The sequence below is a fragment of the Brachyistius frenatus genome, unplaced genomic scaffold, assembly GCF_029030835.1.
Source record: "Brachyistius frenatus isolate BFR_SWC_R1_liver_20210118 unplaced genomic scaffold, ASM2903083v1 Contig_23, whole genome shotgun sequence".
Lineage (NCBI taxonomy): Eukaryota > Metazoa > Chordata > Actinopteri > Embiotocidae > Brachyistius > Brachyistius frenatus.
In genome coordinates, this window is record NW_027210622.1 from 4,891,473 (window position 1) to 4,910,386 (window position 18,914).

At 39.6% G+C, this 18,914-nt stretch overlaps 3 protein-coding genes across 4 annotated transcripts in view; 1 reads left to right on the forward strand and 2 right to left on the reverse strand.

Annotated features, from left to right (window-relative positions):
* Window positions 1-1,565: 1,565 nt before the first annotated feature.
* tmem134 (transmembrane protein 134) lies at window positions 1,566-7,545 on the reverse strand. Of its 2 annotated transcripts, none has more exons than XM_069697508.1 (8): window positions 7,472-7,545; window positions 5,720-5,973; window positions 5,560-5,627; window positions 5,363-5,449; window positions 5,151-5,227; window positions 3,907-3,951; window positions 2,054-2,107; window positions 1,566-1,935 (listed from the first exon to the last, which is right to left on the reverse strand). In XM_069697508.1, the coding sequence occupies exons 2-8, from the start codon at window positions 5,927-5,929 to the stop codon at window positions 1,853-1,855; spliced, it is 624 nt and encodes a 207-aa protein (XP_069553609.1). In that variant the 5' UTR covers window positions 5,930-5,973; window positions 7,472-7,545; the 3' UTR covers window positions 1,566-1,852. The 2 variants fall into 2 exon arrangements, with proteins under 2 accessions (XP_069553609.1, XP_069553608.1); XM_069697507.1 differs by lacking the exon at window positions 7,472-7,545 and adding an exon at window positions 6,424-6,754.
* Window positions 7,546-8,360: 815 nt separating this feature from the next.
* Window positions 8,361-13,874, forward strand: serping1 (serpin peptidase inhibitor, clade G (C1 inhibitor), member 1). The gene is given in 13 exon segments (XM_069697510.1): window positions 8,361-8,504; window positions 8,789-8,836; window positions 8,999-9,107; window positions 9,201-9,368; window positions 9,531-9,590; window positions 9,593-9,669; window positions 9,671-9,833; window positions 10,074-10,289; window positions 11,059-11,202; window positions 11,339-11,542; window positions 11,634-11,773; window positions 12,829-13,051; window positions 13,350-13,874. Coding segments are annotated over 12 exon segments (1,800 nt in total). The 5' UTR covers window positions 8,361-8,504; the 3' UTR covers window positions 13,598-13,874.
* An 80-nt stretch (window positions 13,875-13,954) lies between these two features.
* doc2g (double C2-like domains, gamma) overlaps window positions 13,955-18,914 on the reverse strand; it is a 37,170-nt gene continuing 32,210 nt past the window's right edge. Inside the window, exon 11 of the mRNA XM_069697511.1 lies at window positions 13,955-17,608. Coding sequence (XP_069553612.1) covers window positions 17,469-17,608 — 140 coding nt within the window. The 3' untranslated portion in view covers window positions 13,955-17,468. The remainder of the gene's footprint in view (window positions 17,609-18,914) is intronic.

Here is an 18,914-nt window from a genome sequence, read left to right on the forward strand (position 1 = left end):
CACAGGCAAGACCAATTTCCTGTATACAGTGCATCCGGAAAGTATTCACAGCGCTTCACTTTTTCCACATTTTGTTATGTTACAGCCTTATTCCAAAATTGATTAAATTAATGTTTTCCCTCAAAATTCTACACACAATACCCCATAATGACAAAGTGAAATAAAAAATAAAAAAAATTGAAATTTTTGCAAATCTATTAAAAATCAAAAACAAAAACAAAACAAAAAAATCACATGTACATAAGTATTCACAGCCTTTGCCATTACACTCAAAATTGAGCTCAGGTGCATCCTGTTTCCACTGATCATCCTTGAGATGTTTCTACAACTTGATTTGAGTCCACCTGTGGTAAATTCAGTTGATTGGACATGATTTGGAAAGACACACATCGTCTATATAAGGTCCCACAGTTGACAGTGCATGTCAGAGCACAAACCAAGCCATGAAGTCCAAAGAATTGTCTGTAGACCTCCGAGACAGGATTGTATCGAGGCACAGATCTGGGGAAGGGTACAGAAAAAATGTCTGCAGCATTGAAGGTCCCAATGAGCACAGTGGCCTCCATCATCTGTAAATGGAAGAAGTTTGGAACCACCAGGACTCTTCTTAGAATTGGCCGCCCGGCCAAACTGAGCGATCGGGGGAGAAGGGCCTTAGTCAGGGAGGTGACCAAGAACCCGATGGTCACTCTGACAGAACTCCAGTGTTGCTCTGTGAAGAGAGGAGAACCTTCCAGAAGGACAACCATCTCTGCAGCACTCCACCAAGCAGGCCTGTATGGTAGAGTGGCCAGACGGAAGCCACTCCTCAGTAAAAGGCACATGACAGCCCACCTGGAGTTCACCAAAAGGCACCTGAAGGACTGTCAGACCATGAGAAACTAAATTCTCTGGTCTGATGAAACAAAGATTGAACTCTTTGGCCTGAATGCCAAGCGTCAATACTGGAGGAAACCAGGCTATATATCACCTGGCCAATACCATCCCTACAGTGAAGCATGGTGGTGGCAGCATCATGCTGTGGGGATGTTTTTCAGCGGCAGGAACTGGGAGACTAGTCAGGATGGAGGGAAAGATGAATGCAGCAATGTACAGAGACATAGTTGATGAAAACCTTCTCCAGAGCGCTCTGGACCTCAGACTGGGGCAAAGGTTCATCTTCCAACAGGACAACGACCCGAAGCACACAGCCAAGATAACAAAGGAGTGGCTTCGGGACAACTCTGTGAATGTCTTTGAGAGGCCCAGCCAGAGCCCAGACTTGAACCCGATTGAACATCTCTGGAGAGATCTGAAAATGGCTGTGCACCGACGCTCCCCATCCAACCTGATGGAGCTTGAGAGGTCTTGCAAAGAAGAATGGGAGAAACTGCCCAAGAATAGGTGTGCCAAGCTTATAGCATCATACTCAAAAAGACTTGAGGCTGTAATTTCTGCCAAAGGTGCTTCAACAAAGTATTGAGCAAAGGCTGTGAACACTTATGTACGTGTTATATTTTCATTCTTTATTTTTAATAGATTTGCAAAAATTTGAAACAAACTTTTTTCACTTTGTCATTATGGGATATTGCGTGTAGAATTTTGAGGAAAAAAAATGAATTTAATCCATTTTGGAATAAGGCTGTAACATAACAAAATGTGGAAAAAGTGAAGCGCTGTGAATACTTTCCGGATGCACTGTACATACAGCAATGTCAGTTCGTGTAGTGGAAACATAGCCAAGGCACTGAGTGGTTGAAGTAGCAGTGGTCATTACAATGACAAGAAAAAAAACAACCATGTGACAAAATACAATTCATTTAAACATAGACAATAAAGAAATGCAGTGGATATGTAGTGTGGCATTAAAATGTCATTTTTCAAAATAAGGTAGGTAGAACAGTTTGAAGCCTCTTCTGCCACGGACAGCACAGCTGATGTATATCACATGGTACACTGGTGGAAACACAGGGAATGACTCTATTATTGTCACCAAAACAAACTATGTGTTTACTGGGACCAAAAGTCAAAGTAGAAAGTAAAAAACATTGTAAGAACTAAGTGATCAATTTACCTCCAGGGATGAAGAGAAGAAATCCAGGTACAAAGAAAATAGCACTGGAAACACCTGTACAGACAGTTTCATTGGTTACAACCAGTCAATCACCAACACTACGAGTCACCAATACTAATCAATTGAACCGTACTTTAAAGCAGACGTCTCCAAGCAGTAGCTTGTGAGCCACTGGTTTAGTATGTGTTGAGCATCAGTTTGTTATTGTTCACATAAAATAAGCTTATTCAGCTGGTTTGGTGGAGCTCAGCTTTGTAAATAAATGTTACAGTTTACAAGAGCTACATTAAAAGCTTTAAAGGGTTGAAAAGGAATAGCTCAACATTTTGGGGGTTGATATGCTTATTTGTTTTCTTCCCAGGAGTTACAGGAGAAGATTGATACTGTTTTCTTTGTAGAGCAGTTTACTATTCGTCTTGGTCCGTTTGGCTTCGCACCAAGACTGGAAATGCATGAAAATATCTAGACCAGTTGTGTCTGAGGGTCGCAATGTTAACATGCGGTCACAATGTTTGGCTTTAGTTGGCCTGAAGAAAAATAATATGATTAATTTAACTGATTTATTATAATTATCTTTGTTTTATGCTCATTGAGGTGAATAAAGTTGCAAGAAATCCAAAAGCAATAAAACAAATTAAAAAAAACACTCTTCTAAGGTGGCCAAACAGAAACCTGTGGGATGGACAGGAAGATACTGTATAACTATAAATCATCAGTACATAGATGAAATTATATATTATGATTACTAATTATGTGGCCAATACGAAGCATGTAAATGCAGACAAGAATGGAGCCCTGAAATCGTACCTTGGGGTACACCGCAGAATGGCTTCTTCAAGGAAGATATGGGGTTTACAAGTTTGACTGATAATTGGCCATCAGAAATACATGGTTTAGACAACTCTAGACCCAAACTGCATATTGTAATGTCCTCGTTGATCTTAATCGAGTGTCGGTTCAACAGAAAACTTTTAGTTTAGGAGACTGATAATGCAGTAGGCAGAATGCTATTGCATTGCAATCAATAAACATGTTTGTTCCAGTTGTAAAAGGAAACTAGCAGGACGGATTGACTTTGACGACTAGATTGAAAAAGACGTCTCTATCTCAATAAAGGAAGCTGCTGCTTCTTCACCACATCCCAAACTGTGTGTGTGTGTGTGTGTGTGTGTGTGTGTGTGTGTGTGTGTGTGTGTGTGTGTGTGTGTGTGTGTGTGTGTGTGTGTGTGTGTGTGTGTGTGTGTGTGTGTGTGTGTGATGGAAAAAAAGATTTGTCTCTTCCTCTTGTTTGCATTGTGGCTCCAGAAAGACTCTTCTGTTTTCTCACTTATTTGCAAGTGATTCCTTTTTGTTTTACTTTCCGCATCTAATTGACGACTCCCCTGTGTCCTTCTCTTGTGAATTACCATACGGAAGCAGGTACAAAGAGAATGGGGGTGACTGTCAACTGTTTGTCACACTGTATGAAAGCTGCCCTACGGAGGAGATCTGGGAGAACAGTGTGTTTGATGGTTTAGCAGGTACAATATTAAGGCAAGATAATACAAAGAGCTGCTAACAACAAACAAACATTTTTAGACTCCAATAAAACACAACTGTTGTAGATAGATAGATAGATTAGTTTCATTACATTAAAGGTGCATTGTAATTTGGTTGTTTCATTTCCAATTTATTCATGTTTTTTGAGTTTGTAATTTTAAATTTTAAACCCCTGATTTGTGTACGATTAGGTAACTAGTTTATTGTGCTGGTAAAAACCATTTTGTCACATTTTTTCATATACACTTTCATCGGATTCACAGATTGTACACAAAAAAACAAAAATAGTCCGTCTTAACGGTTTCCTTCCTTACCTGCATTTGGATTCAGCTGTATGACAATACCTGTGAAAATAAGAGCTAAAAAGAAACGATATGAAAATACATCAGTGAGGAGGGGAGACAAACCAGTGCATTTAGAGAGCGTACAGAAAGACTTTTTCTTTTTTCCATTAACTCTGATTTAATCTGTGGATCCTTGTGGGAACAAAGTTCACTGTGCAAAGTGCCAAGGATGTCACTGACTGACACAACACTAAGCAAACTACATGGTGTAAAATTGCAAAACTGTTTGGAGAGATGCGTTTGTGTTTAAATAATGGAGCATGTTCAGAGTTTCACAAAGCGCCTTTTATATCTATAAAAGACTGTATGCTTTTTCATTTTACCTTGTTAATCTGTAATTGTGTGTTTCTTCTTAGTTAAAACCATTATACAAGGTGAAATAAAAAAAATAAAAAACATTTACAGTGAGTGGGAGTCATTACAGCCAGTCTTTATTATTGTGAGACTACAACAGTCAAAGTCCGTCACAATTATTACTTAAAGGCCTGATCGCAATTATTTGAGCTTATTGCAATTATTTCAGCTGACTGCAATTATTTAAGATGACTGCAATTATTTAAGATGACTGCAATTATTTTGGTTTGTTGTTAAAATCGTTTACATTTATCTGTACAGTGACAGCTAGAACACACAAGTTCTTATTCCTATCACTATTTCTACGTTCTTTACTCTGGTTTGAGGTTTGACTGCCGCTCTGTTTATGACGTCTTTTTGTTGTGCCTACCTTTTATTCTATGGTTAATTGGTACATTAGTGAAGAATTAGCACCACCAGAGTACATTGCTTATTTTGATTATTGGTACCTGTTATTGAAAGTATTTTCATCATATATTTTAGTAATAAGCTTTGTATATTAAAGTTGATATTTATGTCAAATCTGTCTGGTATAATGTATTGTTTACAAAACCTAAAAGCAAACGGAAATGTAATTTTTATTTATATGTTAAATATAAATTAATATTTATTGTTCAATGCTGTTCCTCCCCGTTGTATCATTCAATTACAATATGGGCTTATACTATAATAGTGGCATAAAATCAACAGAAGAAGACAATTAAATCAGTGAACATTATTTGGATGACAATTAATCGTTGCCTTACAACAATCAAGAAAAAAATTTCAAAGAAAACGTGACAAAAACAGGAGAAGGCTGTTCTTTTTAAGAAAGCAGTAAAAGTACGGCAGAATATTTGATAGCACACAAACAGACTCACCAACTCCCGTGATGAGGAGAAGGAATGAAGCGAGAACAACTCGTCTGTTTTTCTTCACCAGCGGATGGGACACCCACCTGTTTGCAAAGTAATTCTGTTTATTTCGGTTTCTTTGTGTGTGTGTGTGTGTGTGTGTGTGTGTGTGTGTGTGTGTGTGTGTGTGTGTGTGTGTGTGTGTGTGTGTGTGTGTGTGTGTGTGTGTGTTTGCTCACCCGCAGCAGTGTGCTGAAAGCTGCGTGACAGAACTCAGGGTGCTGAAGGACCACTGGGAGCTGCAGTAAGACAGGTTCGCCGGGTCACTGTGAAGAGAGCAGAGACACACTCCATCTCTGGTTTAAAGACCAGGCAGGCAGAAAAAAAAAAAAAACCCCGGTAAAGGTACATCGAGACCCGCATCTGTAGGACCCACCTGATTTTGAAGAAGTTATTGAAAGAGGAATTGCCACTGTAGCCCAAGGCGTCTTCATTTTCCAGATTCTACAGGTGACAATGGGCAACGGGTTAAAAACAGCGAAACGACAAACAACTTAAATCCCGCAGTCGGGTGGTGTGTACGGGCGTGTGTGTACCTGATACTTCAGGTTACTGTGTTCGGGGGAGCCGGCGGCAGCAGTCGAGGGATGAGTCTGAGGTTTAGAGAAACTCAGAGGACCAAATGTCATCTCTCCCTCTCTGTCCTTGTCTTTGCCCTTCCACCCCTCGGCCTCTCCATCCGAGACAACTCCCTCCTCGTCTCCGTCCAACACAAAGGCATCGTCGATAGTGAACTGCGTTGCCATGGTGATTGCCTCTTACACCCCGAGGACCTCCTGCTTGAAGCTCACTGCGGTGCAAAGAGTAGAAATCCATATTTAACCTCAGGTCTGTGAAAGAAAAGCATCCCATGGTATCTTGTAAAGTTAACATCCATTGTAAACCAAGTTTTTTTTTTTTTTTTTTGTATGGCAGGCCAATAGTACACGACATGTTGGTAATAAACTCGATACACTTTTTTTTGGACTTTAGGTTGTCTTTTTTTTTTTTTTCTACTTAGCTTGTGTATTTCTCTAAACATTTAAAGTGCGCAAACATACCTACTAAATAAACTACTGAAATTAAACGGAAAATGCAGCCATAAAATCATCACTGAGCTCCTCGACTTTACCTACATATCAGAGCGGATGGGACCAAAGCAGACTACAACAAACCAGCAGCTAACTGGCTCTTTTGTCAGACCCTGCCATTGTTTGTCCGCTTTCCGCTTCTCGATCAGATGACCAGGAGGAAAACTTACTGTCTTAAGTAAATCTTTTTTTTTAAATTTTTTTTTATCTTCTCTCCAGCGAGGCGAAACTCGACTTCAAGTTGTTTAGACACGGGTCACATTGTTGTTCACTCTGTGACAAGTCTGTCTCCAGCTTTCCTGTAAATCTTTCTGTTGTTCTCTAGAGCGAAAAAAAAAAAAAAAAAAGCTTTGGTAGAAGTTTGGACTCCTTTCTTCTTTCTTTAGCACCCGGCTTTCGATTGGCCACGACTGATTCCGCCCTAAGAGCTCTCTTCTGATGTCAGCCGGCTTAATCGAGTGTCGGTTCATCGATCGGCCGCTAACTTTAGGTTACACGAAAGACTTTCAAGCAGATGAGTGTCAGTAATATAACACCTTAAAAATGTCCTTATAGTTCAAAAATGTACTCCAGTGAAACAGCAGGACTGTCAGTGATTAAAACGTCTAAAAGTAGAGAAACTGTTATTCTTTATAAACTATTATAGGTTTTAAGATGGGGATCGGGTTGAGTGGGAAACTTTGGTTTATTTAGGCATATAGCTAATGTGAAAGTGTTAATAATAATAATAATAATAATAATAATAATAATAACTATCCTTATGTGTGCTGAATGTATGCTGGATATAAACAGAGGTCTTCTTTAGTGTAATCACATCGGTGATTAAGGTGTCACTTTTAAAGCAGCCACACCAACCAAATAAATGCAATAAGGTTGGTTAATTCAATTCAGTGTTATAACTACTTAACATAACCTTACAATAGTGAGGAACTGTTAGAAAAATTACTCAAGAGGCTCAAGGACACAGGGGAGTCGTCAATTAGATGCAGAAAGTAAAACAAAAAGGAATCACTTGCAAATAAGAGAGAAAACAGAACAGTTTCACACTCTACTAAATCACGACTGTTTACTGTCCTTGCTCCTAAATGGTGGAATGAGCTCCCCACCGACATCAGGACAGCAGAAACTCTGTACATCTTCCGCCGCAAACTAAAAACACACTTCTTCAGGCTTCACCTTGAACAGTAGAACTTTAGTAGCACTTAAAATGACACTTACTGATGGCACTTTGTAGTTTGGCTTTCTTGAAGAAATTGTATTTTCTCAATTCCTGTTGTTCTGGGTTTTGTACCCCTATGGTTGAAATGCACTTATTGTAAGTCGCTTTGGATAAAAGCGTCAGCTAAATGAAATGTAATGTAAAAGAGACTTTTCGGAGCCACAATGCAAACAAGAGGAAGAGACAAATCTTTTTTTTTTTTTTTTTTCATCAGGAAACCAACAATTCAACAATTGCAACATGAGCGACAGCTGGAAGAAAAAAGAAGAAGTCCCTCTTATCAGGAAAAAAACAGAAAAGATCGTAATGTTCCGCACAATTTCAATTAGTTCTATGAAGTGAGAGTAAAGTGAATCAAACTGGTTTGAGTCAATATCCTCTCATATGAATAAAACACTAAACTTGATAAAAAAATTAAAAAAAAAGAAGAAAGAAAGAAAAGTAGCTAAATTCGGTAAATCCAATAACACTGCTGAATGATGGATGTCCGCAAGTGTAACACTGTTTTCTGCTAAGTTGTATCTTTCGCCCACTATGTCCTCGTCTGTACCCCACACAACCCTTGACAAAATCAAATTACGTAATACACTTCAGGCAAAAACATTTTATAATGCAAATTGGAAAGAGCTCAAGTGGAACTGCTAATCTAACTCCATCTAATCATTCCCATGTTTCACCTGTCCAGATTGAGTATAAACTAAAACCCTGATACCAGAATAGTTGAAATATCATGTCTTTTTTTTGGTCAAAATAAGTGTAATGAAGGCAAAACAAATACGAGAATACAAATCTTTGCACTTAGTATCTGTTGCCAGCATGTGAAATCATGTGATTTCCAGCAAGTCAGAGGAGCTCCATTATGCAAACAAACATCTCTGAACCATCAATCGCAGATGAGTCATTGTTAGTTGCTGTTCGGAGAAGCAGACAGTCAGTGGTGATTAATGAAGTGAGTTGTGGTCGAATGTTGGAGAAATATTACTGCTAAAAACTTGTACCATTACTGGATTTGGACACTTGCAAACTCTAGAGGTGAGTTATGCATTATTTTGCTGATGTTTTTATTTTTATTTTTTATTAATCACTTAACTGAAGTACTATTTTTTTCAGTGCACTATAATTATAAACATCTATATTTTATCTTCTGATGTTTTGGGGATTAATCTTTGATAAACTTAATGCAAGTGGAAGCTGTAGATGAACGATTTCACTTTTAAAGTTTTAGTGGTGGGGAATTGCGCCACATATTGATCTTTTCTCCGGCTTGGGGCCATATTTGTTTTGAAATCTTCTTTACTTATTTCCTCCCTTTGCAGATGAAACGACAGGCCACACTCTGCCTCCTGCTGCAGCTCATTTTTGAGGTAAACCTGTGAATTGTAATCATCTCTTTATGGCTCAGGCAGAATGTTTACTTGTATCTTCCATAGACATTCATTGGTTGACAAGGGCACTTAAACCTCATCCTTTCTGACTTTTAAATTTGCTTTTCATCTGATGTTTGATATTCTATTCCTCTGGTTCAGCTTTCTTCATGTACACATCTCCTGGTGACACCGGGTTCGACTTTAGAGCTGCCCTGTCTCTCATTCCAAACGGACTTCTCTGGAGCTGATATCACCTGGAAATTCAATGGTCCTTTTACGTTACATGTTTTCACTGTATTGCAAATGTACACCCACATATATATACATATTTAATTTGATCCCTTTTTTTTTTTACATACAGGTAACAATATTAGTTATGGTGTTCAGTCACCTGGCTCAGCTACAGTTAAAAACAACGGCATGTACCTTTCCATCTCCCCTGTATCTGCTGTCAATGAGGGCGAGTACGTCTGTTTGGTAAAGGAGAACAATATGGAGATGATAAGAACATACAACATCACAGTTACTGGTGAGACAGTTCTCTTTGATCATTCATACATGCAAAGTCTGTTTTCAACACGATCACAGTCGAGCATTTTGAACATTTATAACATATATTTGTAATATTTAAAAAAAAAAATGTTGCACCGAAAAAAGTTTGAAATGTTTGTTTTTTGTTTTCTTCCTGCAGCATTGATTGGCTACACCATTAAAGTGCTTGAGGGCTCCAATGTGAACCTGCCGTGCTATTTCTCACCTTCCAGCCAAGTCAAGGCCAATGCATTGTGGTTCAAAGGGACAGACGTGGGAAGGAGAATAAAGCTGAATGTTGAGAATGACTCCACAGATGGTGACAAAAAACTGGAGCTGCTTTATCCTCTTGACCAGGACCAGACCATCATACTCAAACACACCGGTATGGAGGATGCTGGAACTTATCACTGTGAATCTGCAGAGGGAGAGAAACTCAGCACTATAACCATTATTGTCAAAGGTAAGTGGCAAACTTCTCCCGTACTGCATGTTTAATAAAATAAATGCTTTTTGGAAAATATTTATGCAAGTGCTGAAACTGAATCACGCTAAATTTACATTAAAGGCTTTTCAGATTAATATTAGTGTAAATAGTAAACGTAGTAAATGAAACAGTAAACTAAATAAACATTTTACTTTCTGTTGAGGTCTTGATATAGAAGCTGTAGTTTTTGATCTTGTGTTTAATCATTTTTTTCAGTTGCTCCTACCTTTGCCCCTCACTCATGTGAAGGCTTCACCACAGCGTGGGAGCCCTGCCAGGACGAGAACAGTCGTACAGGCGAACCCACGCTGCAGGAGTCCATGACAGAGTTCGCTATGCTGCTGTATTCTCACCTCAAAGAGTTATATCCTTCTAACAACTTGCTCTTCTCTCCTGTCAGCATCAGCGGGGTGCTCTCCCATTTGTTGTTAGGTAGGAAAATTAACAACAACAACAAAAAAAACAAATCAAAAACTTTGGCTGCTTTTATTATTTCGTAAACTCTTAAGTGTTATCAAATTAAAGAATAAGTAAGGTGATATTTTATAACTTTCTTATTGTCAGAAATAATTAAACTGCGTGTGTTAAAGCTTATTTTGCTGTGCCTTTGACTGACTGTTGTTCAAAAGCTATCAAAAACACATCAGTAAGCTTCACTGCTGCACTGGCTGAACATGTTTCTGTAGTGAACATGGGCAAGGTTGTCTGTTTTCAGTCAATCACACAGAGAATCCTGCTGCTGTAAACGTTATTAACCAAATCTGTCTTTGGAAATAGTTCCCAACAAAGCCAATACGTTATTAGTGTTTGTTTTCCCATCTGTTTTAATATTATCTAAATTAGATAATATGTTAAACATATTACATGTCATTACATAAATGATCTTTTTGTAAAATTTGGAAACAATGACTGTTTTCATATATTTACATCCTAAGAAGGAACAAACAGGCTTAAAGCTGGAGAAGTCTGGAACTATCAAGAGAATAATAGATAACGACACCCTTTAACATTCTTCAGTCAAATAAGCACTCGCACACAAGAGCCCTGCCAGGAAAAGAAAAAACTTTGATAGGACTTGGAAGTTTGATAAAAACCCTTTCTCACTTTGAAATGTCACATGTCAGACATAAATTGCAGTTCATACCACTGTAACGTGCGCCACTCTCCATGGTATGTCTTTTTTATTGTTCTGTTTCTTCAGGTGCCAGGGACAACACCCGCAGAGCCATTGAGAGGGCCGTCTGTGTGCCTCATGACTTCCACTGTGTTCATTTCCAAATGAAGAAGCTGAGAGAAAAGTTGGCCAGCTCTTTGCAAATGGCTTCTCAGATCTACTACAACCCACGTATTACTATCACAGTGAAATGCACAAAATAACCAGACAATAAACTGCAGTAAAGGAGAATGATTCAGAAATGTAGTGCAGACATAGCTGAAACAATTTCTGCAGCTCATGCTGGTTTCTCTGTTCTCTTCTTCAGAAATGAACCTGAGTGAGGCCTTTACTCAGCAGTCAATCCAGTTCTACGAAGCGGAGCCCACCAAGCTGCTGGAAACCAGTGAAGAAAACGCACAAATGATCAACAGCTGGGTGGCAAATAAAACCAAAAATAAAATCACACATTTGGTTGACTCCATATCTCCCAGTACCCAGCTGATCCTGCTCAACGCTGTCTCCTTCAGTGGTCAGTAGTGTGTGTGTGCTGAAGTGTGAGTATGAGCAATTGGAAATAGCGGGAACTGACAAACTCTGTGTGCATACTGTATGTGCATCAGGTCAGTGGAAGGTCAAGTTTGAGCTGAAACCCAAGAAAGGATTTTTCACCAAACTGAATGGTGATATGGTGACGGTGCCTATCCTCTATCACCAGAAATACATGACGACTATGATGTACGCTGTCGAGCTAAAGGCACAGGTAAGTAACAGCCGTCTTAAACCATTCATTCACAAAGTACACAGCTAAGAGTGTTTGTCCGAATCCTATCCAGACCGTTCTGCCACTAGATCAACACAGACAGCCACTATTTGTGAATGTTATGGAAAATACAACAGGAAACAAGTGTGTTAATATAAAAAGATAAAAAGATTGCTTTTTTCCCCCATAAAATATTCAAACACATTAGGTGTAGCAATCGCACCCAGGACAGCTAAAATGTCCAAAGATAACCTGACGAGGGGGCGAGAGACCGCCTGAGATGAAGGGTACTTTAAGCTACTAAAACCCAAAGCTCGACAGTTGCCACTTGTGTCAAAATTGATTAAAATATGCATAAAAATTCCAACTAAAGTAAAACTAACAGAAATATTAGCAGCAAGTATTAAAAGTAAAAGTACTGGTTTGGTCCCTCTGACTGATTTATTATTATATATAACAGAATTCGAGGATTATTGTTGACGCATCAGTGTGTAAGCAGCATGTTGCTGTTATAGCTGCTGCAGGTGGAGCCAGTTTGAACTACGAAGGTTGACAACAAAATTCAGAGACTGCTCCTGTTGTGCGCGAACCTTGACGTGCACAGAGCACCGAGAAGCTGTAACTTCTGTGACCTGAGTTACAGAAGCTTTTTATTACCAGTGGTCCAGGTGCATCTGCAATTCTTTACGTACCTAAACAAGGGCCTCACATCAAAGAGTGTGTCAAACATAGACCTTGGAAATGGTTCAGGAAGCCCGGAATACAATAGAACAATGACTCTGGGAAGGTGTTTTGAGTCACAGCGTATTGAAAATGCACAACTTTCTTGGCCACAATAACATAGTCCTCACTTCCAACCACATCAGGATTTGGCTTCCTGACACTTCTTTCTGTTCCCCAATAATTTATTATTGTGTTGTTTCACTCTGTGCACCATTCACGTGTAACAGGAGCAGTCTCTGAACACTTTTGATCCACCTTTCTTCTTGTCTCAATTTAATCTGAAGGGGTGCACTATGTCAAACTGTGGATTTTCTTTTATATTTTGCCAACAGGTGGCGAAGTTTGCTCTCACAGGTGACAGCAGTCTTTACATCCTGCTGCCTCGCTTCAACAAAGCGACTGACCTGCAGCAGTTGGAGGCGAGAATGACAGACACAGCTGTGCTCCAAATGATAGAGCAAATAAAAGCAACATCTCCTCAACAACTCGAGGTCACTTTGCCCCAAATCAAGCTGGATGTCCAGCCAGACATGAACATGCTTCTCAAGAAATTAGGTTTGCTCATGTTCTATGTTCTTCTCTGTCTGTCAAACTCAAATTCTTCTTTTGAAATAGGCTAAATGCCACACATGCTTTTAGATTGTATACCATGAATAGAGACACTAACCAATTTAATCCAAAGTGTTTTCTTGCAGTTAGAGTATATGAAATGTACTTCTCTAACAGGCACATTTTTTATTTTTTTATTTTATGTTGTTTCAGTCACTGAATACTTTTTACTTGGTCACAATATTGACCTTTAATAAAAACCTCTTTGCTCTAATGAGCACCCTTGCTTTTTCCCCCCTAACAGGACTGTCATCACTCTTCGAGGGTGGTAACCTGTGTGGCCTCTACACTGAAGACGAGTTGGTTCTGGACGATGCCAAACACAGGGCCTTCCTTGCGCTGACCGAACAAGGAGTTGAGGCGGGCGCCGTCACCACCATGTCGTTCTCTCGCTCCTTCCCATCCTTCTCTGCCCTGCGGCCCTTCGTCATGTTGCTGTGGAGTGACCAGGCTAACGTGCCGCTCTTTATTGGCAGAGTGACTGACCCATGAGAGAGAGGGAGAGAGAAAAGAGGGACAGGAAGGGAGAGTGGAGATGTAACAGGGGCAAAATGGGCAGGAAAGATGTTGTTCACAAAGTCTGCCTCAAGATCTTTTTGATAATTTCCTGAAAATTAAGTAGCTTTTAAAAAAAAAATTGACATAAAACAATGTTAGTTTAGCGTCAGTTTTTCTTCAAGTAATCAGTTTACAAAAACATCTACAGGCTCGGATCATATGGATTGTCTTCAGAGATGACGATGATGAATAAACACATATTTACACATCACATATGCCGCCTGTCTTGTGTTTTTGAACAGTAACACATAACATGGATCACATGTCATTCAAAGGAGGACAGACGACCACTGAAACAGCTTCGATTTATTTTGCGAAGTAGTTACACAAACCCACCACAGGATGGCAGCCATACTGTGCGGTTGACATTGACAGTGAATACACAGGGACTGCAAGAGTGAAATCCCATCTAATTCCCATCTCAGCCCTCCTGCATCATTACCACTGATATCAATTTAAGGAAGACAAGTGTCAAAGTTGTTCGTTAAAGCAATAGCTCGCTTGGTAAAGCATAGCAACTGAGCGAAAAAATACCCTGAATCATCGTATTCACAAACAAACAAATACACGCTGATGGTGGGAGACTGAATGGATGGCAGAGACTGTAAACACATCACCATTCAGAATGATCAGCTAAGGTTGCACTCTATTATACAAGCTGATGGTGACTGCTAAACATGCAGTTGTATTGCAGATAAAATGATTACATAAGCGAAGCGGGGTCAATAGACAAGAGTCAGAAAATGATGTGGCTGTAAACAAAACCAACAGATCCAGAGACAGGAAAGAGTAACCATCCAGCCAGTAATGTGAACTCTATTTGATCACAATCACCCATCCAAGCCACAAACAACACACTGAGTATTCCCAGAAATGCATCCCTAATGCCTGGATAACATGATAATGTTGTTTTGGTTTGATTATCTCACTGCTGACGTTCTGGGAGTTTTAATGTGCATAGAGAAAGTACAGAATAAACCCACCCTCCTTTCCCAACCCCTCTTGTTAAAGTCATTTAAGATCTAACTGAAAATGTGTTTAGTATCATGCTTTTAATGTCCAAGCCCTTTTTATGCTGAGCCTAATGCACCACCGAAAGATCAATTTTTTTGCAGTCAACAATCAGACATTCACAAGGTTGTCGAAGGACACCAAGAATATGAGCAGCCAGATCGATTCAACAGTTAGAAAACTCCCGGAGGCCACTGACCGACTGTGGGTGTGCTTTTGTGGACAAGCTTTATGACCGGGCTGTCGTGACAGATGAACCGAGGGATGACATTAGATATGCTGTGGCAGGCATTTAGACGATTCATCGACAAGTTTTATACACCATCAATATGCAGACATGTGCATCAAGATGCATAACATCTCATAACATGTAGGTTAAAATGTGTGTGACCTAGTGTAGTTTCTCAGTATCTTGGACTCTGTGTGTCCACTGAGGGCGGGAGGGGGCTCTATTCTCTACGTCTGTATTTCTACAAACTGCACAATTTCCCTCAGCAGGAAATCCTGTGTTTGACAGACATGGATGTACAGTCCCAGTGGTCTAGTGTCTTGTCCAGAGGATAAAATACTGTACCGTACAAATGCTGCACAAGACCTGTTAAATGATGGGTGTTAAGTAATGGGATTAATGGACAATATATCACAGCAATGACTCCATCTGATGGTTAATGTTAATTTCAGCCTCAATTTTTATTCAATTTCTATTCTCTTTAGATCCTTAGACTGAGAGTTTGGCATGTAAAGCATTGGGCAGATGTTTTTACACAGATCTGTGTGTAAATTCGATGGAAGAACATGCTGCTTCATGTGTTTCTCTCTTTCACCAGACCAGGAGTTACTGTGGTAAAGTCAGTTGAACCCAGTTGTCACGCAACAAACTAAAGTTACAAGGAGTACTTCACCAAGCAATGTCTGTCTGCTGGGGGCTTAACCTTCAGCCTTTCATCTGGAAAGTCAGAAGTTATCTATCGAGATATATTCCTCTCTTAGAGTTGCTCTGTGACTGTCTGGCAGTGGAAGGAGAGAGATGGCATAGCTAGCCCTGGCACACATGACTGACAGTTTGTCAGTGTCCTTCATCCAGTAACTCTCACACCACTGAGGCCTGCGGTGGTAGCAGAGGATTTCTCTCTTGTACGCCTCTCTTGACCATTTTTTTTTCAATATTCCTTCGCACCTCTGTGCTTCTGAAGTTGGGTGGAGACACTTTGAATGGGGCGTGATGTGAGTACAGATAAACAAACACTGCACAGACAGAAAATGTAGGCACTCATTTTCTCATAGCCCTCATGCACACACACACAGACACACAAACGCTCACACACACATCTGCTGACACATGACTGTCTGATAGGAAGGTGGATAGACAACCACTGTCACTCAAAAGACAATGAGAAGACATAAGAACACTGAAAAGGTAAAGGTACAAATCCACCAAATGGATCATTTTGTGCTTTATAATATGGTGTGTTGTTTTGCATCAGAACGACAGCCACTAAAATAGAGACCTATCATGACCCGTCAATAACACCCCCACCCCTGTAACTATGTACCACATTATGAGTCACAGACCCTGTTTACACCTGGTATTTTCAATCGATCCTGATCCGTCCTGGAGTGACCGGATCACAAGTGGCCAGCTTTAAGATGTCTTTTCACATCTGGGATCATCATGCGTCTCGAGTGATTGGATCTCACTTCCCTTCTCTACATGCAGATAGACACGTATTACACAAAAATATTCAAGTAAATGAGCACAAGAACACAAACAGAAACGGAAGGAGATGAGTTTTAGCAACAGACATTGATCAGCCGTCTGTTAGAAATTTCTGATGTATTTCACGTTTGCAGATGTCTGAACACAGTTCAGTGAGTTTGTAATTCTCAAGGTGAACTGTCAGGACCCTCTCGGTTCAGGTATGATTACTTAATTGTTTGAAGCCTTGAGTAGCAGCCTGTGTTTTAAATCACATAACAGATGCTTCTTTGCAAAAGTTTGCAGGTAGATCAACAATTGGGGCTGCACGAAAGAGGGGAAAAGATGAAATATTGAATGGAGGAAAAATAACACTGCTAAAAAACTGTGGCCACATGCGTCCCAGACCACCCTTGAATGTGGCCTGAGCCAATCGGATCTCAGTGCATCCTGGGTGCATTAATTCCTGAACTTTAAGCAAACCACTTGTGATCCGAACACTCAAGGAAGGATCACATTGGCTCTTGATGTCAGGTGTTTACAGGGTCAAAGGGTGCACATACTGTTGGGCACTTCCACTGAATGAATTTTGAGTACATTAATCTCAAATCTCTTCATCAAGTGTAAATTTGAATGAATATGAGCCACTTCCACAATACAGTAAGGTCTAAAGCACAATTTTGTGAGTATTGTTTTGTTACGCCACCACTTTAATGAGGACATTGTCACAATTTGGTTCACCTTGAAAAAAAATGGATTCAGATTACACCTTATCACTAATATTAGTATGAATATTTAAATATCATACTAATACTTTGTGCTGTATTTACTGGCATTATATGACAAATTTTTACTTTTAACAATATTATTATTGCATTTTTTATTCTTTGCTCTTATTACTGCTTTACTTGGACTCGTTACTTGAACTTGTTATCAACTATCGTTCAATGACATAAATGTGTGTGTGTGTGTGTGTGTGTGTGTGTGTGTGTGTGTGTGTGTGTGTGTGTGTGTGTGTGTGTGTGTGTGTGTGTGTGTGTGTGTGGTAGTTCATATATGTCTGTGTGTGTGCTTGTATGCATGAATGTCTTGTATAATCTAGTCCGGTTTGTCACTGCTCGGGGCTCCTTGCTGTGTGAGCGTATGCCAGTACTCGACTTTCTTCCCTTTGTTTTTGAGACACTCGAACCAGTGTTTGAGTCTCTGTCCGCTTGCATTGATGCCCAGCTCCACTCCACCTGCAACCACAAAGGGAAAAGCAGAAACGGAGGAGAGTCAAGAAGTGATGGGAAATTGTTAGTTGGTGAGAAGGATGGGTGACAAAAGGAGACAGAAAGCCCGTTCATATCTGGTATTAAATCTGTCCCGGATGATCCGATCCCAAGTGAACAGCTATAAGTACGCCTCTTGTTAATGTGCAGACAAGGATAAATTTATGACATATTTTACATTCTTAAATGTCCAAACACAGTTCAGTTTTAATACACAACCTAACAAATCGGGCCTGACCCAATCACATCTGTTCAGCGCCTGATTATTCAATTATTCCATATTACTTGTTTGAGAGGGTTGGGCTCTGCTCTGCGGTGAATAACTGAACTGTGCAATGTGGTACAGTTCAGTTATTCTCCTACTTTCTGTGTCAATGGTATATCTCTATTGCTTACAAAATATTACAAAATGTTTATACTGATGAATCCAAGCATGTGTAGCAGTGCACTGTTGTAGCTGGAAAGTTTATTTTACCTACTACTTTATATATAGCTTTGTGTTTTAAGCAAGTGGTTCCAAACCTCTAGAGATTATTCCCTTTCACATGTGTATCTTTCTTTTTTTTTACTTTTCTCTTTTTCATTTTTCTTTGTAAAATATTGGATATGTTTAGCCCTGGATTGGCGAGCTGTCCAGGATTTACCCAGCCGGTACCTGTTCAGGACGATGGATGGATGGATGGATGGATGGATGGATGGATGGATGGATGGACGGACGGAATAAACCATCTGAAACATTAAGAGGGACAGCTGTCTTTGGTAGAGCTGCTTACGACTCTCCCTGGAATGTTACAAGGCACCAAAGAGGACACTAAACAGTCATTTTCATATAATTATTTACCTGAAAAATAGCAAGTAGTCACAGTTGTCAGATAAATGTAGTGGAACAAAATATTTCTCTCAGAAATATTGTGAAGTATAAACGCAGAATGGTATTAAATGTAAAATACCTCAAAACTGCCCTTAATATATTTGAGCAAAATAAGTCTCCACAACTGGAGGCTTTTCAGAAAAAGACACATAAGTCATTTTGTTTTCTTGTTAAAATCCAATATTTAATAATATGTAATTGAGCTCAGGCACTAAGGTACTATATAACAACATCCATGCCAATAAAGATTATTTGACAGACAAACAGACGTGGGAGACGAATTCCTCCAGGCAGAGAGAAGGAGAAATTGAAAGGTATCTGGAGAATTGCAAGCAATAGAATTTCAAATGAAGAATGATTTATTAAAAGAACACAGGTGCTGGATGTGCTGGGTGCAGGGAG